Here is a 27,873-nt window from a genome sequence, read left to right as displayed (position 1 = left end):
ACCAAAAAAAATATTAGAGGGAACAGTGCTTCAGGGTGCCTTGGAATTACTGGCTATTTCCAACTGCCAGAAAAAAAAGCTTCATGATTCCCGAGGCATCAGCAATTCTCAATTGGGGACAGTTTTGAAACCAGTTAACATTTAGCAACATCTAGAGACATTTTCAATTTTCACAACTGGGGCAGAATGTTACTGGCATCTAGTGAGTAGAAGCCAGAGATGCTACTAAATGTCCTAAATGAACAGGACAGCCACCCTCAACAGTGAATTATCTGTTCCAAAAAAAAAAAAATCAACAGTGCTGAGGCTGAGAAACCCAGGGTTTGTAAGATGAGTCTTGTCTCAGTGGGGAAAAAATAACCCTCGATAAAACAGCTCTAATGCCACCCAACAAAACTTAAAAGCAAGTACAAAAACTGCTTCCCAGAATAAAGTTCAGGAACACAAAAAATGTAACATCAAAAACAAGTTAAAATTCATAATGCCTGGCATCAAAAAATTATTGGGAGTGCAAAAAAAGCAAAAAATGTAACTCATAATAATAAGAAAATCCAATCAACTGAAAGTGAGCTAGAACTGACACAGATATTAGAACAGACAAGCATAGTAAATTAGTTATTATAACTATTCATATGCTTAAGCTAGAAGAAAGAATGAACATGTTAAGTAGAGACATACAAGACAAATAACACACTGAATGGTGATTAAAAGATTAAGCATTATAGCACAAAAGTACAGTGAATTTAAAAACAGCAATAGAAACTATCCAAAAAGAAACACAGAGAAAAAAGGACAAACAAATAAAACAGAAAAGCTCAGAGTTATCAGTGAGCTGCGAGACTATCATAAGAGGCCAAATATATGTAATATTGGAATCTCTAAAGAACAAGTAAGAAGGTGGCAGTAGGGGACAGAACGTGGGAGTAAGGGACAGAAAAAAATATTTGTGTAAAACAGGCCAAAATTTTTTCAAATCTGATGAGATTTACACACCCACAGATTCAAGAAGACCGGTGAACCCCAAATAAAAGTAACATGAAGAAATCTAAGCCAAGGTACATCTAAATCAAATAGATTACAGTGATAAAATATTAAAAGCAGCCAGAGGGAAAAAAGACAAATCCATTCAAGGAGACAGAGATAAAGAGGATGGCAAATTTCTCAACTGAAATAATGCTATCAAATAAGACAATGAAGTACTTTAAGTACTAAAATTTAAAAGCTCTCAACCTAAAATTTTTGACATAAGAAAAATTGTGAAAACAACACAAAAAGCATATATATAAAAAAAACCTGTTAACCTATAATACTTTACCCATGGAAAATATTTTTTTAAGGTTAAATAAAGATCTTTGGAAACTTAAAAGCTGAAAGAACTGATCACCCTAGACTTCAACTACAAGAAATGATAAAGGAACACCTTCAGCAAAAGAACAATATACCAGATGAAAACCTGAATTTACACAAAAGAAAGAAGAATGGGCAAACAAATACGTAAGATATTTTTCTTATTATTTAAATCTCATTAAAAGATCATAAACTGTTTAAGGCAAAAAAATAATTTATATCCAGGTTGTATAACCTTTGTAGATGTAGAATGTAGGACAAAATAGCTCAAAGGCTAGAAGAGAAAAAAATGGAAGTATACTTTCTAAGATTCTTACATTATACATAAAATAGTATAGTATTACTTGAAGATAGACTGCTATACTTTAAGGAAGTATAAAGCAATCATTATAACAATAGAGTTATAGCTAATATGCCAATAAAAGAGATAACAGGAATTGTAAAACAATATTCAACTAATTCAAGAGAAGGCAAAGGGAAACAAAGATCAGATGGGACAATAAGAAAACAAATAGCAATGCCAGGCGTGGTAGCTCACATCTGTAATCCCAGCACTTTGGGAGGCAGAGGCAGGTGGATCACTTGAGGTCTGGAGTTTGAGACCAGCCTGGCCAGCATGGTGAAACCCCATCTCTACTAAAAATACAAAAATTAGCTGGTCATGATCATGCATGCCCGTAGTCCCAGCTACCTGGGAGGCTGAGGCAGAATGGCTTGAACCTGGGAGGCAGAGGTTGCAGTGAGCTGAGATCACACCACTGCACTCCAGCCTGGGAGACATAGCAAGACTCTGTCTCAAAAAAAAAAAAAAAAAAAAAGAAAAGAAAAAGAAAAGAAAACGAAAATGAAATACCAAGATAGGAGATTTAAACTTGACCATATCAATAATCACAACATGTAAATGGTTTAGATACTCCCAATCAAAAGGCAGACATTGGCAGAATGGATAAAAAGTAGGACCTAACTATATACTATCTACAAGAAAGAAAAACATTCTGAACATAAGGACACAAACAGGTTAAAAGTAAAAAGAGGAAAACCTGTGCTAAAAATAATCAAAAGAGAATCGGAGTAACTATATTAATATTAGTATAAGCAGATTTTTTTTTTCTATTTTAGAGACAGGGTGTCACTCTGTCACTCAGGCTGGATGGAGTGGTGTGATTATAGCTCACTACAGCCTTGAACTCTTGGGCTCAAGCCATCAGCCTTCCAAATAGCTGGGACTATATATAGGCTCCATTGTGCCCAGCTAAGTTTTGTGGGGTTTTTTTGTTTTTTTTTTTTTAATTCTGTAGAGGTGAAATATCACTATGTTGCCCAGGCTGGTCTCAAACTCCTGGCTTCAAGTGATCTTCCCACCTCAACTTCTCAGTGTTGGAATTACAGATGTGCGCCAACTTGTCAGGCCAAAACAGATTGTTAGAACAGAGAATATTGCCAGGGACAAAAATTATAACTTAATAATAATAAAAGGATCAATTCATTAAGATGTCATGACATTTGGGCCTAAGAGCACAGCGTCTAAATACATGAAGCAAAAAAAACTGATAGAACAGAAGAGAAACAGACACATCCACAATTATAATTGGATATTGTAACACCTGGATCTCAATAATTGACATTAATAGAATGAGTAGACAGAAAATCAAGAGAATATAAAAGACAAAAGCACTATCAACTTCGTCCTAAAAGGAATTTCCAGAATACTCGCCACAAAAGATAAAAACAGCAAAGTACATATCCTTTTCAAGGATACATGAAACACTTATTAAAACCGATGATCCTCTGAGCCATGAAACAAGCACCAACAAACTTAAAAGAATTCATTTTAGATAGAATATATTCTCTGACCACAGTGAAATTAAATCAGAAAACAATTACAGACAGAATTCTAGAAAATTCTGAAATATTTGGAAACAATGTAACATAACTGTAAATAACCTGAGGGTCAAAGAAGAAAAACTAAGTATTTTGAGGTGAACAAAAATGAAAACCAAACAAATTAAAATTTGTAAAATATTGATAAACAAGAACTTAGAAATTTATTTTTTATTTTATTATACTTTAAGTTCTGGGGTACATGTACAGAACGTGCAGGTTTGTTACATAGGTATACACTTGTCATGGTGGTTTGCTGCACCCATCAACCCATTATCTATATTAGGTATTTCTCCTAATGCTATCCCTCCCCGAGACCCTCACCCCCCGACAGGCCCCAGTGTGTGATGTTCCTCTCCCTGTGTCAATGTGTTCTCATTGTTCAACTCCCACTTATGAGTGAGAACATGTGGTGTCTGGTTTTCTGTTCCTGTGTTACTTTGCTGAGAATGATGGTTTCCAGCTTCATTCATTCATGTCCCTGCAAATGACATGAACCCATCCGTTTTTATGGCTGGGCATAGTATTCCATGGTGTATATGTGCCATATTTTCTTTATCTAGTAGTATCATTGATGGGTATTTGGGTTGGTTCCAAGTCTTTGCTATTGTGAATAGTGCTGCAATAAACATACATTTGCATGTGTCTTTATAGTAGAATGATTTATTATCCTTTGGGTATATACCAAGTAATGGGATTGCTGGGTCAAATGGTATTTCTGGTTCTAGATCCTTGAAGAATTGCCACACTGTCTTCCACAATGGTTGAACTAATTTACACTCCCACCAACAGTGTAAAAGTGTTTCTATCTCTCCACATCCTCACCAGCATCTGTTGTTTCCTGACTTTTTAATGATCACCATTCTAACTGGTGTGAGATGGTATCTCATTGTGGTTTTGATTTGCATTTCCCTAATGACCAGTGATGATGAGCTTTTTTTCATATGTTTGTTAGCTGCATAAATGTCTTCTTTTGAGAAGTGTCTGTTCATCTCCTTCACCCACTTTTTGATGGGGTTGCTTTTTTTTTTCTTGTAAATTTGTTTAAGTTCTTGTAGATTCTTGATATTAGCCCTTTGTCCGATGGATAGATTGGAAAATTTTTCTCCCATTCTGTAGGTTGCCTTTTCACTCTGATAGATAGTTTCTTTTGCTGTGCAGAAGCTCTTTAGTTTAATTAGATCCCATTTGTCAATTCTGGCTTTTGTTGCCATTGCTTTAGGTGTTTTAGACATGAAGTCTTTGCCCATGCCTATGTCCTGAATGGTATTGCCTAGATTTTCTAGGATTTTAATGGTTTTAGGTCTTACGTTTACATCTTTAATCTATCTTGAGTTAATTTTTGTTTAAGGTGTAAGGAAGGGGTCCAGTTTCGGCTTTCTGCATATGGCTAGCCAGTTTTCCCAACACCATTCATTAAATAGGGAATCCTTTCCCCATTGCTTGTTTTCATCAGGTTTGTCAAAGATCAGATGGTTGTAGGTATGTGGTGTTATTTCTGAGGCCTCTGTTCTGTTCCATTCGTCTATATATCTGTTTTGGTACAAGTACCATGCTGTTTTGGTTACTGTAGCCTTTTAGTATAGTTTGAAGTCAAGTAGCATGATGCCTCCAGCTTTGTTCTTTTTGCTTAGGATTATCTTGGCTATCTAGGCTCTCTTTTGGTTCCATATGAAATTTAAAGTAGTTTTTTCTAATTCTGTGAAGAAAGTCAATGGTAGCTTGATGGGGATACTATTGAATCTATAAATTACTTTGGGAAGCATAACCATTTCACAATATTGATTATCCCTATCCATGAACATGGAATGTTTTTCCATTTATTTGTGTCCTCTCTTATTTCCTTGAGGAGTGGTTTGTAGTTCTCCTTTCCTTCATATCCCTTTTAAGTTCTATTCCTAGGTATTTTATTCTCTTTGTAGCAATTGTGAATGGGAGTTCACTCATGATTTGGCTCTGTTTGTCTGTTATTGGTGTATAGGAATGCCTGTGATTTTTGCACATTGATTTTGTATCCTGAGACTTTGCTGAAGTTGCTTATCAGCTCAAGGAGATTTTGGGCTGAGACGATGGGGGTTTCTAAATATATAATCCTGTCATCTGCAAACACAGACAATTTGACTTTCTCTCTTCCTATCTGAATACCTTTATTTCTTTCTCTTGCCTGACTGCTCTGATCAGAACTTCCAATGCCATGTTGAATAGGAGTGGTGAGAGAGGGCATCCTTGTCTTGTGCCGGTTGTCAAAGGGAATGTTTCCAGTTTTTGCCCATTCATTATGATATTGACTGTGGGTTTGCCATAAATAGCTCTTATGTTTTGAGATACGTTGCATCAATACCTAGTTTATTAGAGTTTTTAGCATAAAGGGTGTTGAATTTTGTCGAAGGCCTTTTCTGCATCTATTAAGATAATCATGTGGTTTTTGTCATTGGTTTATGTGATGGATTATATTTATTGATTTGCGTTATGTTGAACCAGCCTTGCATCCCAGGGATGACGCCGACTTGTTTGTGGTAGATAAGCTTTTTGATGTGCTGCTGGATTCAGTTTGCCAGTATTTATTTTATTGAGGATTTTTGCATCGATGTTCATCAGGGATATTGGCCTGAAATTTTCTTTTTTTGTTGTGCTTCTGCCAGGTTTTGGTATCAGGATGATGCTGGCCTCATAAAATGAGTTGTGGAGGATTCTTTCTTTTTCTACCGTTTGTAATAGTTTCAGAAGGAATGGTACCAGCTCTTCTTTCTACCTCTGGTAGAATTCAGCTGTCAATCTGTCTGGTCTTGGACTTTTTCTGGTTGGTGGGCTATTAATTATTGCCTCAATTTCAGAACTTGTTATTGGTCCATTCAGGGATGTGACTTCTTCTTGGTTTAGACTCGGGAGGGTGTATGTGTCCAGGAATTTATCCATTTCTTCTAGATTTTCTGGTTTATTTGCATAGAGGTGTCTATAATATTCTCTGACAGTAGTTTGTATTTCTGTGGGATCGGTGGTAATATCCCCTTTATCATTTTTTATCACATCTATTTCATTTTTCTCTCTTTTCTTCTTTATTAGTCTGGATAGCAGTGTATCTATTTTGTTGATTTTTTCAAAAAACCAGTTCCTGGATTCATTAATATTTTGAAGGGTTTTTCATGTCTCGATCTCCTTCAGTTCTGCTCTGATCTTAGTTATTTCTTGTCTTCTGCTAGCTTTTTAATTTGTTTGCTCTTACTTCTCTAGTTCTTTTAGTTGTGATGTTAGGGTGTTAATTTTAGATCTTTCCTGCTCTCTTATGGGCATTTAGTGTTATAAATTTCCTCCTAAACACTGGTTTAAATGTGTCCCAGAGATTCCAGTACATTGTGTCTTTGTTCTCATTGGTTTCAAAGAACATCTTTATTTCTGCCTTAATTTCGTTATTTACCCAGCAGTCATTCAGGAGCAGGTTGTTCAGTTTCCATGTACTCCTGCAGTTTTGAATGAGTTTCTTAACCCTGAGTTCTAATTTGATTGCACTGTGGTCCGAGAGACTAAATGCCTATACCAGAAAAGAAGAAAGCTCTCAAATTATCTCAGCCTCCACTTCAAGAAGTTAGGAAAAAAAAAAAAAAAAGGCCAGGTGTGGTGGCTCATGCCTGTAATCCCAGCACTTTGGGAGGCCAAGGCAGGCAGATCACGAGGTCAGAAGTTCGAGACCAGCCTGGCCAACATGGTGAAATCACATCTCTACTAAAAATACAGAAATCGGGAGGAGGGGGAGGCGTGAGGCACCTATAATCCCAGCTACTCAGGAAGCTGAGGCAGGAGAACTGCTTGAACCCGGGAGGTTGAGGTTGCAGTGAGCCGAGATCACGCCACTGCACACGATCTATCTGGGTGATAGAGCAAGACTGTGTCTGTGTGTGTGTGTGTGTGTGTGCGCGCGTGCGCGCGCACAATCTATCTGGGTGATAGAGCAAGACTCTGTGTGTGTGTGTGCGTGTGTGTGCGTGTGTGTGTGTGTGTGCTCGCGCGCGCGCAGCGGAGTGGGGGGGGTGTGGGGCAGGACTCCGTCTCAAAAAAAGAAGTTAGAAAAAGAAGAACAAATGAAACCCAAAGTAGACTTTCCAAAGTATTTAAATAGTCCTATGTATATTACGGAAATTGGGTTTTTAGTTGACCTTTCGATAAAGAAAGGTCAGGAGGGTCAAGAGTCTTCAATGAAGAATTCCGCTGAAAGTTTAGGAAATAAAAAATACTAGTTGTACACAATGTATCCCAAAAAGCAGTGAATAATTCCCAACTCTATGAGGCCAGCGTGACGAAAAACTGAATCAGATAAATACATTACAAGAAAATAAAAATACAGACCAATATATGTAAATATATATTGTAAATATAAATGTAAAAATTCTTAACACATGGGATCCAAAGATATATAAAAAGGAAAATACATCATAACCAAGGGGGTGTATCCCAGGAACACCATGGTAGGTTTTACGTCTGAAAATTCATCAACTACCTGCAATAGAAGGAATTTCCACAATCTAAAACACGCAACTACGAAACACAGCTAACATCACACTTAATGGTGAAAGGCTGAAGACTTTCGCCTAAAACAAATTAGGGACAAGACAAGGAAAAGGATGTTTACTCTCACTGCTTCTATTCATCACTGTATTGGAGGCTCTATTTACTTCAATAGAAGGCAAGAAAAAGAAAAAGACTCTATACTGAAACGGAAAAAGTAAATCCGCCTTTAATCACAGACATCATGATTGTTTATGTAGACAATCCTACCGAATCTATAAAAAAAATAACTACTTGAACTTATCAGTGAGATGAGATTGCGGGATACAAAACCAATTTTATTTCTATATATTTAAACATTTTTGAAAATATATATTCTTTAATTGGCATAATTGTCATATTTGTGGGATATAATGTGATATTTAGATACATGTATACAATGTATAGTGATCAAAGTAGGGCAATTAGCATATCCATCACCTCAAACCTTTATCATTTCTTTGTGCTGTTAACATTCAAATTACTCTCTTCTAGCTATTTGAAAAAAATATAATTATTGTTTATTATAGTTATCCTACAGTGTAACAGAACACTAGAACTTCTATCTAGCTGCAACTCTATTCATTAACCAACCTCTCTGTATTCGCTACTTCCCCCAGTCTTCCCAGCCTCCAGTAACCACTATTCCAGTCTCTACTTCTATGAGACAAACTTTCAAAAAACTTTATTTTTGTTTAAGTGGTGAAACTCCTTCACCCAGGCAGTTAAGGAGATTGAAGTGCAAAAGGTCAAACACTACTCAATCACCTAAATGGTTATAGTGGCAAATGTTTTTCTGAATTGTTCCTGAAGTTTATCCATATGCTTTTTCTCATGAGATGTGGAGCATTTAGGAATAGTTTCTATAGCAGTTATTTTTCCCACTTTCTCTGCTTTACCCTAATAATCCAGTCTTCTCCTATGAAAGTTATATGCAATGTGAAAAAAAACACATTTTTTTCTCATGTAATTTTGGGTAATATATTTTCAGAAGTAATATACAACATATAATTTTCAGTTAAGTGATTTGAAAGGTATCACTTTCAAATGTACAACATATAATTTTTAGTTAAGTGATTTGAAAGGTATCACCACACCATATCCCAAAGTAAAAAGTTCGGCAGGTTTACTCTCAATTCCATCCAACTGGACACCAAATCCTATGAAGTCTGTCTCTGAAATAGCCTCTACATGTGCCACCAACATTTTAAAGGCCATTATTCTAGTCTGCTTCTTCAAAAACAGAAATGTTATATATTTGATTCCAATTTAGGTACTATATATGTTATAGAAATTTGTATATACAAACATTTTTACTTTTAAATGATAGTTGTGCTGCTTTAGAAACAAAAGCTGCTTAGCTTCTCTTCTGTTTTATACAATATCAAATGCACTGATTATCAAAAACTTTATAATAAACTCATAAAGAAACCAAAGATTATTTAAGATACTGGGTAGAGTACTTACTAAAATGCCTCAATTATTACTCTCCCTAATTACTAATGCCTCCTGTCAACGTGATTTTGCTGTTTCCACTGTCTGGAAGTGAAGTCTACTACTGGCCTAGTGACTAACAGAATATAATGGACGTGATGTTGGGCCAGTTCTGAGTCTAAGCTTCAAGAGAGTTCATATGCTTCATTCTTTCTTACAATCACACCCAGCTACCACTTGAACAAACTCAGGCTAGCCTTCTGGAGGATGACAGAACATGTGGAGTAAGACAAGCCATCCTGCCAGGGCCCATCCTAGGCCGCCCAGCCCCCACCTGTTACCACAGATGCATAAATAAGCTGAGCTGAAGAATTAGCCAAATGAGCAACTTGAGTTATTTTGAATTATTCCTTAGTCTGCTTCTACAATATATGCAATTGAGAAATATATATTTTATTAGATTGTCAATAATTTTCTGCATTTTCTATTAACTTATATCCAATGGAATGGTATTCAAAAAAATAATAATGCCAACTGATTTCCATTGTTTGAGGGAGGGCAAATCCATGTAAGTAAATGAATTTTAGTCTATTTTTTAAAAGTATGAATTTCAGGTCGGGCATGGTGGCTCATGCCTGTAATCCCAGTACTTGGGGAGGCCAAGGCGGGTGGATCACCTGAGGTCGCGAGTTCAAGACCAGCCTGACCAACATAGAGAAACCCCATCTCTACTAAAAATACAAAATTAGCTGGGTGTGACGGCACATGGCTGCAATCCCAGCTGCTTGGGAGGCTGAGGCAGGAGAATCGCTTGAACCCAGAAGGTGGAGGTTGCGGTGAGCCAAAATTGTGCCGCTGCACTCCAGCCTGAGCAACAAGAGCGAATATTAATTTCAAGTATGTGAAACTGTAACTATATTAAATTATAGGTATTAAAAATACATATCCACTGGGCCTGTACTTATTCGTATATAACATTCACTTGTACTAGAAACAACTAATATTTTTAAGAAGCTTTTTCCTAAAATCAATTAAAACTATCTTCCACAATCCTTCATTTATCAGGTATGAAAGTATCAAGTTTTAAGGCATATACTATGCCAGGCTCTCTTCAAAATGTTGGGAATAGACTGGGCATGGTGACTCATGTTTGTAATCCTAGCACTTTGAGAGACCGAGGCAGGTGGATCAATTTAGGCCAGGAGTTCAAGACAAGCCTGGCCAACATGGCAAATCCCTGTCCCTACTAAAAAATAGAAAAATTAGCCAGGTATGGTGGTGCACAGCTGTCATCCCAGCTACTCAGGAGGCTGAGGCACAAGAATCACTTGAGCCTGGGAGGTGAAGGTTACAGTGAGCTGAGATGACACCACTGCACTCCAGCATGGGTGACAGACTGAGACTCTTAAAAAAAAAAAAAGGGGGGGGGGGAATATAGTGGAGAACAAGTGCAGATGTCTGTGGTCTACTTTATATTTCACTAGATCTTCGTTAACACTGCTAAATTTCTAAGTAAAATCTTGTGAAATTTCAACTATTAAATGCATTTAAAGGTTGAATTACAATTTTAAGGCTAAAACACCTACTGCATTATCCTATGCAAGCACATGAAAATAAGTAATTATGAGCACTGATTAAGAAAAAAAGCCTCCTGGAATTACTTCCCAATTATCATGATATACAACACATTTAATTATCCCAAAAGCATACATAAATGATGTAGGATATATGTTAAAAAAAATATAATGATGTGACATGAGGGTTTACTGCTCACAATACTCAGGAGACTGTCCATAAATAATTTTTTTTCAGAGCTTAGGTGCTCAAACCCTTAACCATTTTAGAACGTCCCCCAAAACTGCCATAATTCTTAACTGTAAGTCATTTCATTTTAAACATTCATCATTTTTGCAGTTTCTGTGGCTTCAGACCTAGCACACATTAAAGGAAATGACTGCTTTAAACTAGCTTTCTAACTGGATAGTTCTCAAGGGTAAAACATGAAGACTTGATCTTGTAGCTCTAATAGCTCATTAGCATTGCAGCTAACCTGCTACGCGTACAGAAAAGACAGAAAGGAGATTCCAAATAATGAAATAATTCACTAAAGTGAATGGGAGGGATGACAGAAATCAGACAGATAAACAAACCATCAGTTCTGATAGCAGTTCTTTAAAGGATTGGGACTGAGGAGGGGCAGAAATGTGGCATCAATGAATCTGTAAGGTTCTAGATCTTAAATTCTATGTAGTGGACACAAAGCTAATTGTTTCATTAATCTAAATTTCTGTAGGCCTAAATTTAATAATTTAAAATAGACTCACCGATCGATTACAATTTCTTTCTGCCTTAGAAGTCCTTCTTTTATTTTCAACATTGATTCCCACTTACTGAAATCCTGATAGCCAGAAGGTGAATAACTTTGACGAGATGATCCAGCCAAAACCTGCACAAACATGTTTACACAATTAGTATATACTAAAAGTATTTAAAGAAAATATTTATATACCATCTAATATGTTCCCAAAGATTTACATTAAAAAAGAGAATTTCCTCTTTGATTTTTTAATACTCTCAGATATCACACTATGAACACAACATAACTTGGACAATTTCAAGGAAGTTCTAAAGGAAATGTACAAGTCTAATGAAGAATTAATGACAACAAAACGTTTATCCTGGTCAATTATAAAACCATGTAAGATCTTGGCCAGGCGCCGGGGCTCACGTCTGTAATCCCAACACTTTGGGAGGCCGAGGCAGGTAGATCATGAGGTCAGGAGATGGAGACCATCCTGGCTAACACAATGAAACCCCATCTCTACTAAAAATACAAAAAGGCCAGGCGTGGTGGCGGGTGCCTGTAGTCCCAGCTACTCCGGAGGCCGAGGCAGGAGAATGGCCTGAATCCGGGAGACAAACCTTGCAATGAGCCGAGATTGTGCCACTGCACTCCAGCCTGGGCTACAGAGCAAGACTCTGTCTAAACAAACAAACAAAACAAAACCATATGAGATCTTATTCCCATTACCTTGTGGAAGCAGAAGTGGAAGTTTTCTGGAAATGAGATTAATCATTAAGGGAGTAATACAATGAAGGAATGTGCCATGGCTTAACTAGACAAACATTAGCAGGAGACTTTCCACAAGAAAATAAAAGCAGTATCTGTAGTATTCAGACTTCAAACTGACATGCATCACATCATCATTTACTTATATTAAAATTTCAAAATCACAAGTATTTTCACAAAGTAGTGAGACAACCAAATGCCTAGGTAGATAAAAACGGGTCCTTGGAGAATCTCTGACCCACCCCACAGGTGTCTACATCAGATGCTTCTGTGCAGATGAGGAAACCTGCCCAGGGCTTGTGTGGGCATGCCCATAGTGGACTGGAGCCCAACAGGCGCACTGGGGGAAATGGGTGGAGCCACGGGGAATTCCTGCGTTATGCAGGGGAGGAGCCTGCTCTCTTCAGCTCACCTAGTGACCTGGAAATCAATCTGTGAGGTGGAGGGCCTGTTAGCAGGACTTTGCTTGTTTGTTTTTTCCTTTTCATCAATAAATTCCTCTCCAATCACCCTTCAAGGTGTCTGCATGCCTAATCCTCCCTGGTCGTGTGACAAGAACCTAATTTTTTTCTACAACAGTAGTAAGTATATCCATATAAAATGGAAAATATAGAAAATGTAACCATCTATTAAGTAGATAATTTGGATGAAATATATCACTTAGAAAAAATTGCTTAGAATGTAAGAAACATTTTAGATATTTAAATAAATCAATGGTAAAAACTAACATGGCAGATATCCTTATATTTCTTCCGTTGAAAAAGCAGCATTTAAAAAATATTGGTGTTATAAGTTTGACTGTATTCCTTAAAAAGATAAGTTCAAGTCCTAACCCCTTGTAACTTCAGAAAGTGATCTTATTTGGAAATACGGTCTTTGCAGATGAGTCAAGCTAAGACGAGCTCCTTAAGATGAGGCCTAATTCAATGTTTGGTGCCCCTAAAGAAAGGGGAAATTTTGGACCTATGTACACAAGGAAGACTATGTGAAGAGACACAGAGACAACGCCATGTGAATATGAAAGTAGAGATTGGAATGACACATCTACAAGACAAGGAAAGCCAAAGACCAAAAACTAGGAGAGAGGCATGGGACAGATTCTGCTTCATAGTCATCCAAAGGAACCAACTGCCAACACCTTAATTTCTAACTTCCAACTTAGAGAACTATGAGACAATTTCTTGTGTTTAAGCTAGCTCATTTGTAATACTTTGTTATGTCATCTCTAGGAATCTAGTATAACTGGTAAATCATATAGGAACACAAGTTCTTTGGCAAGCCAAAAGATGTTGTATAAACACCACAAAGCAACTTCAAGAGAATTCAAAAGCGTGGTGATATTTTTATCCTTTACTTTCCAAAAATGCTATTAATAAGACCTTCAAAATAAACCACTAATTGCATGACATCAATCAGTCACAGATTAACTCTTTGAGATGACTGTCAAGTAATATTGGGATGGGATGTTTCATGTAGGAGACAGAATAGGATGAACAGACCAAGCATAGAGATTAGTTGATAAGAAGGTACATACTTTGTCAGATGGGAAGATATTTCAAATGTGACACACAGTGTTATAGCGCAGGTTAGACATCTGCCTCTGATTCTCATTCTTTCCCTTGCCTAATATACAATAAGGGCTGATATTCAGCCAGTATGCATCAGTACAGATAATGTTAGTTGTCAGAATACTGAAGTAGTTTCACTGTGGTTGGTAATTAACTGCTGTTTACACCACTGTGCCGACTGTCTCTTTCACTGCCCAGGCCACTCTCCAGAACGCCCCATGATCCAACAAATAAAATAGTTGCTCCCCAGCACAACAAGGGACCTTCAGGACCCCGCTCCATTCATAAATAGGCATCCTTTCTGATTAGCTAGTTCTTGTACAAGTCAGTCCCCCCAAATCTTTCCAATTAAATAAACACTACCTACAACCTTATTTACAGTTAGTTGCCAGAGCTAAGATTCAAACCCAGGCAGCCCAACAAAGGAGCACCTGATCTTAAGCACCACATTGTTCCACTGCTTCTACTACTGAGATAGGTTTGCAGCAGAACAGGCTTCACAAGATACAGGTCACAAAGACCCGGCTTATAAAATAGGAAGGGGTAAAAAAGCTGGCCGAAACCTGCCAAAACCAAGATGGCCATCAAAGCGACCTCTGGTCATCTTTACTTCTCATTATATGCTAATCATAATATATTAGAATACTAAAATAAACTCCCACCAATACCATAACATAGTTTACAAAGGCCATGGCAAAATCCTTAAGTCACCCTATATGGTCTGAAAGGTGAAGGAGAATGCTGGGAATTCCTTGCCACTTTCCTGGAAAATTCATGAATAATTCACCTCTTGTTTAGCATATGATCAAGAAACAGTCATAAAAATAGCCAACCAGCAACCCGTGGGGCTGCTCTGCCTATGGCACAGCCACTTTTTCATTTCTTTTTTTTTTTTTTTTTTTTTTTTTTGAGGCGGAGTCTCACTCTTGTTGCCCAGGCTGGAGTGCAATGGCGCGATCTCCCCTCACGGCAACCTCTGCCTCCCGGGTTCAAGCAATTCTCCTGCCTCAGCCTCCTGAGTAACTGGGATTACAGGCACGCAGCACCAAGCCCAGCTAATTTTGTATTTTTAGTAGAGATAGGGGTTTCTCCACGTTGGTCAAGCTGGTCTTAAACTCCCAACCTCGGGTGATCTGCCGACTCGGCCTCCAAAGTGCTGGGATTACAGGCATGAGCCATCGTGCCCGGGTCTACTTTCTTAATAAACTTGCCTTCCCTGTACTGTCCGCTCGCTGTTGAATTCCTTCTTGCACAAAGCCAAGAACCCATGTGGCCTCCCAGGCTGAACCCGTTTTGGGGTTTTCCCTGTGGCACTATGGCCTAATTAGGTATTCCAAATTTCATCAGAAGGACTAGAAAACTGCTTTGAAAGTAATTGTTCTTAGACTGTGAGAAAAAATTTAACACTATAAACAATATTATTAACAGAAACTCTCTACTTAATGAAACTCCGATTACCTACTGATTATCAATTTAATGGGTAAGTCATTTGATAAAATCTCTTTTGTCAAACTGTAGCTCAAACAGGAAATTTATTAAAGCTAGTAAAAGCTAAACAAAAGAGCATTATCACTAATTCCAAAACTCAAAGTAGGATTTGGAAATGCTTAAAATGATGTGGTGAATTATTAAATGTGCTATAATTTATAATACTAATATTTCATTTACTTGGAGATTAAAAATAAATATATTTTTTAATTTACCTACTGGGTTATACATTATTTAAATCCTAGTAACAGTTGGCATGTACTTTAGGTATTGGTTTATGTATATTATATTATTTTGTATATTATTAACATGCCTAACAAAAATCTTCTAAGCTAGATTAAGGACTTCCGGTCTCCTCTTTCAAAGATCTAAAATAGGTAGATTCTCTATTTCCAATGACCTATACCATATTATGTGAAGCTATGTTTTACCTCATACATCTTCTGTCTATTTCAGTAAGACAAGTACTTAGGCAACAGATGAAGATCTTCTCAAGAAGACATTAAAACTACTTTACTCTTCACAAGTCATCTGCTAAAAAATTTTTCCCGTGGCTGACAATTACCTTAAGAAGGTGGCTTTTCTTTCTTTTCTTTTCTTTTTTTTTTTTTTTTTTTTTAACATTTCTTGGCATCAAGAAAAAAGATTAAACAGAAGAAACAACTATGCATAAAGAGAAAGGGCAACTGACAACACTATTTGCTTTTATAGCACTTTGAACCATTGGCAGGATGGACTGCTAAAGTACTTGCCAAATACTTCCACAAATATACACAAAACAAAATGAGAATGTATTATTCTGTGTTGTAACTCACTTGATCTAAACCCTTTAGAAATAAACAAAAATTGAGCTCTGAAACTGGGAAAACAGGAAGAAAAAGGATTCCTTTCCCTGTAATTAAGAAGATGCACTATATTTAAAAATTACCAAACCAGCAGCAGTCTAGCTTATGATAGTCTTCCTTACTAAACTTACACCCTGATTCATAAAATAGTTAAAAGAGAGAACAAAACCTGACATCCTACGAAATGCTGTAGGTTGACTTAAAAGTAATTTTTTAAACCCATGTGTATCTACCTGCCTCTAAACACGACAGTTACAGACACATTTTACCTTCTAAGGAGAATGGCTTTTATAATGAAGCCAGCATCTATACTATATTAAATGAAATTACAGAATGGAATTTGAAGTACCTAGTAAAATTCAAGAATAAAAAAATCATATTGTGAAGTCTTAAACAGCAAGGAAACTATACCTTTATAATTCTGCATTCTCTATAAACAACTGATACACTACTAAAGGCATACAGAAAAGGAACAATTAATGAAAATGTATTTTCATTATAATTGACAGTTTTTAGGTAACAGTCTTGAGAGAGCTAAAAGGAAATCTGATAGAAATAACACAGAATAATTTTGCACTAAATGTGGAAATGAATCAAGTATCTACCCTGGAACCATTTATCTTTTGAAAGACCTAAACAAAGGTGGAATAGTGATAAGAGAATTAGACGTGTTCAAATTGGTTCTTCCTCACATTTCCACATTACAATCTTACAGAGAAGTTATTCAAAAACTGTCAATTTAATGTGCCTGCAAATGTTAAAGGTTTTCTGCCTTTATAAGACAAATTATCTTCTCTTAATTACACATTTGATGGGTGTTTTTATATGTATCACGTAGGCTAACAACTTATAAAATCCAGGCGCGGTGGCTCATGCCTGTAACCCCAGCACTTTGGGAGGCTGAGGTGGGTGGATCAGAAGGTCAGGAGATCGAGACCATCCTGGCTAACACTGTGAAACCGCATATGTACTAAAAATACAAAAAAATTAGCTGGACATTGTGGCAGGCATCTGTAGTCCCAGCTACTCAGGAGGCTGAGGCAGGAGAATGGCGTGAACCTGGGAGGCGGAGCTTGCAGTGAGCCGAGATGGCACCACTGCACTCCAGCCTGGGTGACAGAGCAAGACTCTGTCTCAAAAAAAAAAAAAAAAAAATTCTTACTAATATCAATCATCTATTAAGTTTCAAGTATTATGCCCAAAAGCAGTGAGGGGAAAAAGCCCTTTCCCTCTGACTGTGATGCCATAGCAACTTTGAGTATACATAAATATCTACTTTTAAAGTTCTAGATAGCACTGTCTTAGCTTTGGCACATTAATATATGATTGTGGAAAAGGAGGAAAGCCAAACGCAATTGCCTTAAAACCTTCACACTAAAAGCTACTGAAAATGAAGCCCAATATAAATGTTAATGTTTTCTTTTTTTTTTTTTATTATAGATCAGGAGCTACTGTGGCTTGCAAACCATGTTCTTGCACAATACTGGCTGACATGAAAAAATAGATGCAGAGTGACAATATCACTCTTGGATATATAAAATCCACGCCAAAAACATCCTTAAATAAAAATAAAGTTCTATAAAACTTTATAAGGTAAGAGATAAAATTTACCACAAAGATAAAATAATCACAAATGTTTACACATTTAATAGTATATCTCATATGAGAAAAAAACTATTAAGAATAAATGGAGACATAAACAAACCCACAGTCATATTGCCAACTTTAGTACACCTCTAAGAGACCATGTAGAGCGGGCATCCAGTTCACTGTCTGTTTTTTCACAGCCTGCAAACTTAAGCCTAAATTACTATTTTCAAATGGTTGAAAAAAATCAAAAGAAAAATATTTTGTGATACATATAAAAACCCTTAACAAACTAGGCATTGAAGGAACATACTTAAAAATAATAAGAGCCATCTATGAAAAAAAAAAAATACAGTCAAGATCATACTGAATGGGCAAAAGTTGGAAGCATTCCCCTTGAAATCCAGAGCAAGACAAGGATGCTCTCTTACACCACTTCTATTTAACATATTACTGGAAGTCCTAGCCAAAGCAATCAGGCAAGAGAAAGAAATATAAGGCATACAAATAGGAAGAGAGAAGTCAGACTATTTCTATTTGCAGACTATATGATTCTATACCTAAAGAACTCCATAGTTTCTCTCCAAAAGTTCTTTGATCTGATAAACGTCAGCAAACTCTCAGGATACAAAATCAGTGAACAAAAATCAGTAGTATTTGTATATGCCAACAACATCCAATTCAAGAACACAATACCATTGACAATAGCCACAAAAAAGAATAAAATACCTAAGAATACAACTAACTAGGGAAGTGAAAGATCTCTACAACAAGAATTACAAAACACTGCTGAAATGAGATGATTCCAAAAAAAAAAACATGGAAAAACACTCCATGCTCATGGATAAGAAAAATCAATATTGTTAAAGTGTCCATACTGCCAAAAGCAATTTACAGTTTCAATGTTATTCCTACCAAACTACCAATGATATTCCTTGCAGAATTAGAAAAAACTTTTAAAATTCATATGGATCCAGAAAACAGCCTGAATAGCCTAGGCAATTCTAAGCAAAAAGAACAAAGTTGGAGTATCGCGTTACCCAACTTCAGACTATGCAACAAAGCTATAGTAATCAAAGCAGCATGGTACTGGTACAGAAACACATAGACCAATGAAACAAAATAGCACAGAAATAATACAATTCACCTACAACCATCTGATTTTCATCAAGGTCAACAAAAACAAGTAAAAGAGAAAGGAAAGAACTCCCTGTTCAATAAACAATGCTGGAATAACTGGCTAGCCATACACAGAAGGCTGAAATTGTACCCCTTCCTTATACTATACACAAAAAATCAACTCAAGATGAATTAAAGACTTAAATATGAAGCCTAAAACTATAAAAACCCTGGAGAATAACCTAGGAAATATCATTGTGGACATAGGCCTTGGCAAAGATTTCATGATGAAGACCCCAAAAGCAATTGCAACAAAACCAAGTTGACAAATGGGACCTAATTAAACAAAAGAGCTTCTGCACAGCAAAAGAAACTATCAACAGAATAAACAAATACCCTACAGAACGGGAGAAGATATTTGCAAACTATGCATCCAGTAAAGGTCTAATATCCACGATCTATAAGGAACTTAAAACAAATTCACAAGCAAAAAACAACTCCATTAAAAAGAAGAAAAAAGACATGAACAGACACATCTCAAAAGACGACATACATGCGGCCGACAAGCATATGAAAAAAAACACAACATCACTAATGGAAATGCAAATCAAAACCATGAGATACGATCTCACACCAGTCAGAATGGTTATTACTAAAAAGAAAAAAATATCAGATGTTGGCAAGGTTGCAGAGAAAAAGGAACACTTAAACAGTGTTGGCAGGATAAATTAGTTCAGCTACTGTGAAAAGCAGTTTGATTATTTCCCAAAAACTCAAAGCAGAATTACCATTTGACCTGGCAATCCCATTACTGGGTAAATACCCAAAAGAATATAAATCATTCTACCAGAGACACATGCACACACATGTTCATCGCAGCACTATTCACAATAGCAAAGACATGGAATCAACCTAAATGCCCATCAACAGCAGACTGGATAAAGAAAATGTGGTACATACATACTATGGAATACTACACAGCCATAAAAGAATAATATCATGTCCTTCGAAGCAACATGGATGGAGTTGGAGGCCATTATCCTAAGAGAACTAACATAGGAACAGAAAACAAAATACCATGTTTTCACTTGTAAGTGGGAGCTAAACACTGAATACAAAGAAAGGAACAACAGATACCAGGGCCTGCTTGAGCGGGGCAGGTGGAAGGATGGTGAGGGTCAAAAAAAACTACCTATTAGGTGCTATGTTTGCTACCTGGATGACAAATCATTTGTACACTAAACCCCAGTGACATGCAATTTAACCATGTAACAAACCTGGATATGTACTCCTGAAACCCAAAATAAACGTTGGAATAAAAAAGTTTGAGGGCAAAAAGCAAATAAAACTGTAATGTGTTTTATACCATAACAATAAATCTAAAGATTTAGATGAAATGGATCACTTTCTAAGAAAATACCAATTACCAAAATTAACTCTTGAGATACAGTATCTGAATCATCATAGGAAGGACTGGGGAAAAAAATAAGTCTACTCCTAAAATGAAGAACTGATTTTTGGGTAGTTTCTACCTAAATCTAAAGAAAATATAAAACAGTAGAAGATGAAAAATTTTGAGAAAGATAATAAGCCTGGGCTTGAAAAATAATGAAGCATGTTATAAATTGACAGTATTTAAAACAATAATAAATTTTAAAACAAATACAGAATTCAAATTAATACAATACTATCATTTTGGGAGATCACTGAGATTAAACAACACACTTCTAACTAATACACAGGTTTAACTGACTGAAAACGAAAATATCAAAATCTGTAGGAAGCAGGTAAAGCAGTACTGAGAGGGAAATTTACAGCACTAAGTAGTTATATTAAAAAAGGGAAAAAGCTCTCAATCTAAGTTTCCATCTTTAGAAACTAGAAAATAAGCCCAAAACAAGCAGATGGAAGATAAGAAGGCTGAGAACAGAAATCCATAGAGTTTAAAACAGAAAAATCTATGTGGAAAGATAAGCTAGTTCATTGAGACAATTAATAAAATTTATAAACTACTACCTAGACTGAGAGAGAAAAAAAGAAGAGGCAAGTTATTAGGGAGTGAAATAGAGATCACTACAGACCATCAGACATTAAAAAGATAAGGTAGTTACTAGGAACAACTGTTACACACACAAATTCAATAACTTGAATTAGACCAACTTCTTAAAAAACACAAACTTACCTAAACTCATCCAATATGAAATAATTTGAATGTCCTATAAACTATTAGAGTAACTGAATTCATAATTAAAAAAAAAAAAACTCCCAAAAAAGAAATCTCTAGGTCCAAATTGTTACACTGTAGGATTCTACCAAATGTTTAAAGAATTAACACTAATCTTCTGCAAGCTCAGGAGGGGAGAAAAATGAATTATTTCCCAACTCATTTTATGAGGTCAACACTGCTCTGAGCACAAAACCAGACAAGACAGTAGGAAAAAAGAAAAGGACAAACCAACATCCATCATGAACACAGATACAAAAAACTTTAACAAAATCAAACCAAATCCAATCCAGACACAGAGATATAGATAAATATTACGTTTGGCATAAGGTTTTCCCAGGAATGCAAGTTCAATTTAGCATTTAAAAATCAATGCAAGCTGGGCGCAGTGGTTCACTCACACCTGTAATCCCACCACTTTGGGAGGCCGAGGCAGGCGGATCTCTTGAGGCCAGGAGCTCAAGACCAACCTGGCCAACATGGTGAAACCCTGTCTCTACTAAAAATTCAAAAATTAGCCAGGCGTGGTGGCTCATGCCTGTAATCTCAGCTACTTGGGAGGCTGAGGCAGGAGAATTGCTTGAACCCAGGAGGTGGAGGTTACAGTGAGCTGAGATCTGAGATCGTGCCATTGCACTCCAGCCTGGACAACAGAGTGAGACTCCATCTCAAAAAAAAAAGAAAAAAAAAATCAATGCAATATACCACATTAATAGACCAATTAAAAACCTACTAGAACCAATAAGTGACTTTAACAAGATTATACAATTCAGGGTCAATTTTTTTAAAAAACCCATTGTATTTCTGTATATTAACAACAAAAGGGCAATTCAAAATATAATATCATTTACATCAAAAACATTAAAAGCTTAGAAATAAAAACGTAATACATTATGTGTAAGATCTGTACACTGAAAACTATAAAATATCACTAAAAAATTGGCCAGGCACGGTGGCTCACACCTGTAATCCCAGCACTTTGGGAGGCCGAGGTGGGCGGATCACCTGAGGTCTGGAGTTCGAGACCAACCTGGCAAACACGGCAAAACCCTGTCTCTACTAAAAATGCAGAAATTAGCTGGGCGTGGTGGCACATGCCTGTAATCCCAGCTACTCAGGAGGCTGAGGCAGGAGAATCACCTGAACCCAGGTGGCAGAGGTTGTATTATTGACATAAAGATAGACAGACCAATGAAACAGAATAAAGATTCACAAATCTACTGATGCATATAGTAAACTGATTTTCAACAAAGAGGAAAGGTAATTAAATGGGAAATTGAATTCAGTATTTATAAATGCCAAATAAAGGCCGGGTACAGTAAGTCACGCCTGTAATCTCAGCATTTTGAGAGGCCTAGGCAAGTGGATCACTTGAGGTCAGGAGTTTGAAACCAGCCTGGCCAATATGGTGAAACCACACCTCTACTAAAAGTATAAAAATTAGCCAGGTGTGGTGGTACGCACCTGTAATCCCAGCTACTTGGGAGGCTCAGGCACAAGAATGGCTTGAACCTGGGAGGCAGGAAGTTGCAGTGAGCAACTGCAGTTACAGTTGAGCCACTGCATTCCAGCCTGGGCGACAGTGAACTCTTTTCTCTAAATACATAAATAAGTAAGTATAAATAAATACTCAAATAAAAATAAAAACATGTCCACATAGAATCATAGGCAAATGTTTACTCATAATCCTCCAAAACAAAAAACAACCCATGTGCCCATAGGATAGATAAAAACTGTGCTACATTCATACAACGCAATGCTATTCAGCACACACACAAATTTATAACATGCAACAACATGGATGAATCTCAACAGCAGTATGAAAAGTGAAAGAAGCCACACTCAAAGGCTATAAACTATCTGATTCTACAAATAGGACTTCTGCAAAAGGCAAAACAATTGGAATCAGATCAGTGGTTGCCAAGTGGGGTGAGGACTAACTACAAAGGGGCAAAAAGTAGCTTTCTGGAGTGATGGAAATGTCATACACTTCTCTTGTAGTAAAATTATCCCCATATAATCGCAGTTTCGCTTTCTCTGGTTTCAGTTACCCACAGTCAACTGTTGCCTGAAAATATTAATAATGGAAAATTCTAGAAATAAAGAATTCACAAATTATAAATTGTACTCCATTCTAAGTAGTGTGATTAAATCCCACACCATCTCACCCAGGAGGTGAATCATCCATTTCTCCAGCTCATCCACACTGTATATGCTATCCACCCACTGGCATGTAGTGCCATCTTGGTTATCAGACCAACTCTCAGTATTGCAGTATTTGTGTTCCAGTAAACCTTATTTTACTTAATAATGGCCCCAAAGTGCAAGAGTAGTGATGCTCTCATATTGTTATAATTATTCTATTTTATTATGAGCTATTGTTAATTTCTTACTATGCCTAAATTAAATCTTATAGGTATAAGAAAGGACTACTGTATACATTCTTCAAAACTCAAATTATAGCATTTTATGTAAATGTAATCTTTAAAAATCTTAAAAGCTGCATGTAAATTATACTTCAATTATCATATTAAAATTTGATTTTTCTAAAATTGCAGGTAAATGTTTACATATATCTCACTCAACAACACTAGAAGCAAAAAGAACTTGTCATAATAAAATTGAAACAACCCAAATGTCTGTTAACAAAGGAATAGATCATTAATGGTGGTAGAAGTATACACTAGAATACTATACAGCAATATAACATAACTACTATCATACTAAACAACATAGATAAAATTCAGAGACATCATGCTAAACAAAAGAATGCTAGTGCAGGCCATACATAATCAATGATGGTAAGTCAGAACACTAGAAATGGGTAGGATATAAGGTGTCACCATATAGACTCTGAAGAGTCACAAGCTAAACCTACTGCGCATTAGAAATTTTGTATCTTGACCTGAGCAGTGGTTATAAGGAGGGATGTATGTGGGTGTGTATTGGAATGGAGCTATTATTAAAGATTAATATTCCTATGTACTTCACTGTATGTTAGACATCAACAAAAAAAAACTAATCACAGGAAATACTTATACTTTATTTCACTCTCTACCTTAGAAGAAGTACTGAATGGAAATAAAGGCCTCATCTGTGAGAAAAGAATCCTTAAGTCCCCAAGATGTACTATAGATGACAGAATGCACTGTCGTGGCTGTAAGTTCCTATCTCGTCATCACTTTGGTGCAATTCCACATCTGCAACTAGCCATGAGATAAGAGAAAAGGCCAGATGACGTATATACCCTACACCAAGAATGCAAGAATGAAGAATGAAGTTGATAACAACCTACGAGCTGGCTTTTAGGAGCTGTCAGAACTCTAGGAGAACAAAGAAGCCTTCTATTAAGGCAGAAGATAATCCTGCTTCCTAATATAGAAAAGAGGAAAGGATTTTATATTCAAACAACTTCTCCCCTATATCCCATGAGTAACACATTTTTTCTCAGGTAGTTAGAAAACTAGAATTTTTATTCAATAAAGTTATAACTGGCTTTGAGAAGCATACCACTGCATGGCAGTTATATATTACTAGTAAAATACACATCTTGACCATATCCCAGAAAAGCGAGGTACTTGTTTTGATAGAAAAACATGTATCAAAATTCACCTATTGATATATCAGAAAATTACTGTTGCTATGCTGTTGTACTTAGAATTTCAAAGTAATCTATCATGTTTCTACATCACTGTAGCCAATATAAGTAATCAAGAACATGTTAATCTAAACATAATTTATAACTTAATATTAATAATAAAACTTTGACATGAACATGCAATGTAAAAGGTAGTTATAAAACTTACAGCTATGTGAGTTAATTTGAAGAAACAGAAAGTATGCCATCAAAGTAACATTTCAAAATGTGTACAGGTGAAACAGAGACACTTTTACAAGGAAACACTTTTTATGTATCTTTAGTAGCTGCCAAACTCAGGGAGCAATGGGAAGGCCTCATTTAGATGTTTTACTTAAAAATGCACATGACACACTGTTCTTTGGGGTTTAGAGAATAAAACAATAGTTTACCAGCCAAAGAAGAACTATAACCCTAATGTAGGCATGTAGACCCTAACCATATAGATTTATAGACCCAGAAAACATACCATAGGTACCTCTTATTGGAAATGGCAGGTTCCACTCTCAAAATTGAGTGTGGATAGCAGGCATCTATAACAATCCCAAACACATGCTACTTAGATGAGATCCAGATACTATGAAAAGTTGCCAAAATATGTCAGTTAATGGCCAAACATGCTCCTAATAAAAGTTTACTGTAGTGCCGCTGAAAATAGTTCAGAATTCTTTGGCGTGGACAAATACTGTTAAATTTAGATAGTCCAGTGCTACCACACTTGACTGGAATACAACCTCTGCGGTTCTTCAAGTTTGTTATCTCTCCTTCACTTGCCTTGTCTCTGAGCTTATTCATCACTCACAACATGTCACGTAACACAGCAAATCTTCCTCTGTTTCCTGGAATAGTCTATCTGAAGAGATACTCTATGAGTGCTTTCGGTAAAGGAATCACACCTTAACTAAAAGGTAAATAAATTAACAAAGCTCAGTAATGAAGATGAAAATAATACAAATAACATAAAATTTAAAGAATCTTTATTCACCAAGAGAAGGAAAATATGAATTGTTATTACTAAAAGAACTGTGCATTTAATATAAAATCTCCATCTTAACTAAGCCCTTGTAATTATTTATGGAGTGTATTATTACATATTTCTCTAAAAACAACAAAAAAATCATTCTATCAGTCACCCCTTCCTCAGTGACCCATTATACTGAAGTCTGCATCTTGACCCTCAAAGTTTATACTATAAACTGTTTTTAATAATCTCATTATTTCTTCAATGTGTTTTTATCACTAACTCTGTAAGCTTTTTGACATCCTAATATGATTTACTGAAATAACAATTCAAGTAAATTGAGTTACTTGAAAGGTAAAAGACCCTGAAAAAAATGATAAAAAAAAAACTGATAAGATATATATGTGTGTGTGTATATATATATATAACATCTTAAAAATGCATATGCATGAAGATAAAGGGAACTCAAAGTATTTCTGATTTCCAACATGCTAAACAAGTAAATTACTATTATCTCTTTTCTTTTGGAGGGAGAAACATATTTCCTCTTAAAAATCAATGCAGTTTATATCTCATCTGTTAGTATTATCATGTCTAAAAAATTCCAACCAAGAAATGAGCCATGCATGCAACATGATCTCATTACAATCATAGTGCAAAAGTGAAGAGAAGAAATGGTTTATCCAAGACAGACAGTAACGTACTTTCTTTAAGCAAATCAATTAGAAGATTAGGTAAAACAAATGAAGCTTGTTTTCAAATTAAGGTTAATCATGGACTTTACTTATAAAACAAACAGAATGTAGTGTTTTCCAAGCATTTTGTTGCTATAACTTACTTTTTAAAATTTAAGATAAAATATAAACAGAATTTAATGAATCAAATCCCTTGTAATTAACAAACCAGAAAACAAAAATGAAAAAAAAATTAATGATATAATTGACATTTTATGAAAACAGGCATCTATGAAACTGAAATGAAAGAAGTTTATCAAAATGAAGTACTTAATACAATGTGGTTCTATTTTGGATCTTGCCCAAGGTTATGAATAGCAAATGTACTACACTATATAACCAGTTTCTACTAAAAGAAAGCTATAGCACAGGTGCTAACATTTTAATTTATTTTAAAAATCAGACTAACAGCATATATTTAATCAAGTCTTCTATCATATTCTCAAGGGATAAAAATATTTGATAGTCATGCACTGCATAATGTTTCTGTAAATGCTGCACCCTTAAGATTATACCAATTCTTACTGTATCTTTTCTATATTTAGATATATTTAGGTACACAATAACACTGTGTTACAAATTGTTTACAGTATTTAGTACAATAACATTCTGTACAGGTTTGTAGCTTAGGAGCAAATACCATATAGCCTAGGTGTGTAGTCGTTAGTCGACTATACCATCTAGGTTTGTGTAAGTACACTCTACGATGTTTACACAATAAAGAAATTGCCTAATTTCTCAGAATGTATTCCTGTCATTAAGTGACAAATATGTTAAGGGACCAAAGCACTGCCTACATTATCTTGAAATGTAGCAATGAATTTTTCTAAAAGGATATAAAAGAAACTATTTTTTACTTTTTTTTGTTAAATTTTAAGTTCTGGAATACATGTGCAGGACATGCAGGTTTGTTACATAGGTAAACGTGTGCCATGATGGTTGCTGCACCTATGAACCCATCACCTAGGTATTAAGCCCCGCATGCATTAGGTATTTATGATGATGCTCTCCTTCCTCCAAAAAAAAAAAAAAAAACTATTAAAGGGAGGTATCTTGAGGGGAGAGGGAGCATGCTTTTACTTTCTATCAATTGGGATTTATGACTTTTCTTACTATTTACATATTATTTTTTTCTTTTCTATCTGTGCAGTTATGGGTCACTAATGTTTTCTTCTTTCATATGTTAAAAATACCATATTTAAAATGGTCTCAGGAGTCAACAGTAATCTCATGGTGAAACTGCTGAGTGGAGTTCAGACAGCTCCCTGTATATGCATAGGTGATAAAACAGGAACAAGTTGATTGCTGATGCCGATGTCTTTTTTTTTATCTCCAGAGTCTAGTTCATCACTGGTCTACAGTACACAATTAACAAAAAGAGGATAAGTAGCTAAAACACCTTAGGGATATTTATCAGCCTTTAAAAAAATCCAAAAGTA

The 27,873-nt window shown here is 35.9% G+C and overlaps 1 protein-coding gene and 1 long non-coding RNA gene across 17 annotated transcripts in view; one reads left to right on the top strand and one right to left on the bottom strand.

Annotated features, from left to right (window-relative positions):
* LOC103884073 overlaps positions 1-24,980 on the top strand; it is a 63,904-nt gene extending 38,924 nt beyond the window's left edge. The window contains exons 4-6 of one of the 6 annotated variants that reach the window (XR_646528.4): positions 15,784-15,901; positions 17,613-17,765; positions 24,166-24,980. This is a non-coding gene — a long non-coding RNA (uncharacterized LOC103884073). Of the gene's footprint in view, positions 1-1,337; positions 1,495-12,789; positions 12,853-13,153; positions 13,561-15,783; positions 15,902-17,612; positions 17,766-24,165 lie in introns of those variants that run through there. The other 5 variants (XR_001902203.3, XR_002521795.2, XR_001902199.3 and 2 more) reach the window with 5 other exon arrangements.
* The window catches only part of CEP85L (centrosomal protein 85 like), a 238,224-nt gene that overhangs the window by 45,663 nt on the left and 164,688 nt on the right, over positions 1-27,873 (bottom strand). For all 11 annotated transcript variants that reach the window (XM_021937935.2, XM_021937937.2, XM_031667467.1 and 8 more), the window contains one exon: positions 11,526-11,647. In XM_021937935.2, coding sequence (XP_021793627.1) covers positions 11,526-11,647 — 122 coding nt within the window. The remainder of the gene's footprint in view (positions 1-11,525; positions 11,648-27,873) is intronic.

This window comes from Papio anubis, chromosome 6 (genome assembly GCF_008728515.1).
Source record: "Papio anubis isolate 15944 chromosome 6, Panubis1.0, whole genome shotgun sequence".
In the NCBI taxonomy this organism is placed as follows: Eukaryota; Metazoa; Chordata; class Mammalia; order Primates; family Cercopithecidae; genus Papio; species Papio anubis.
This window is presented reverse-complemented; position numbering and strand designations above follow the sequence as displayed.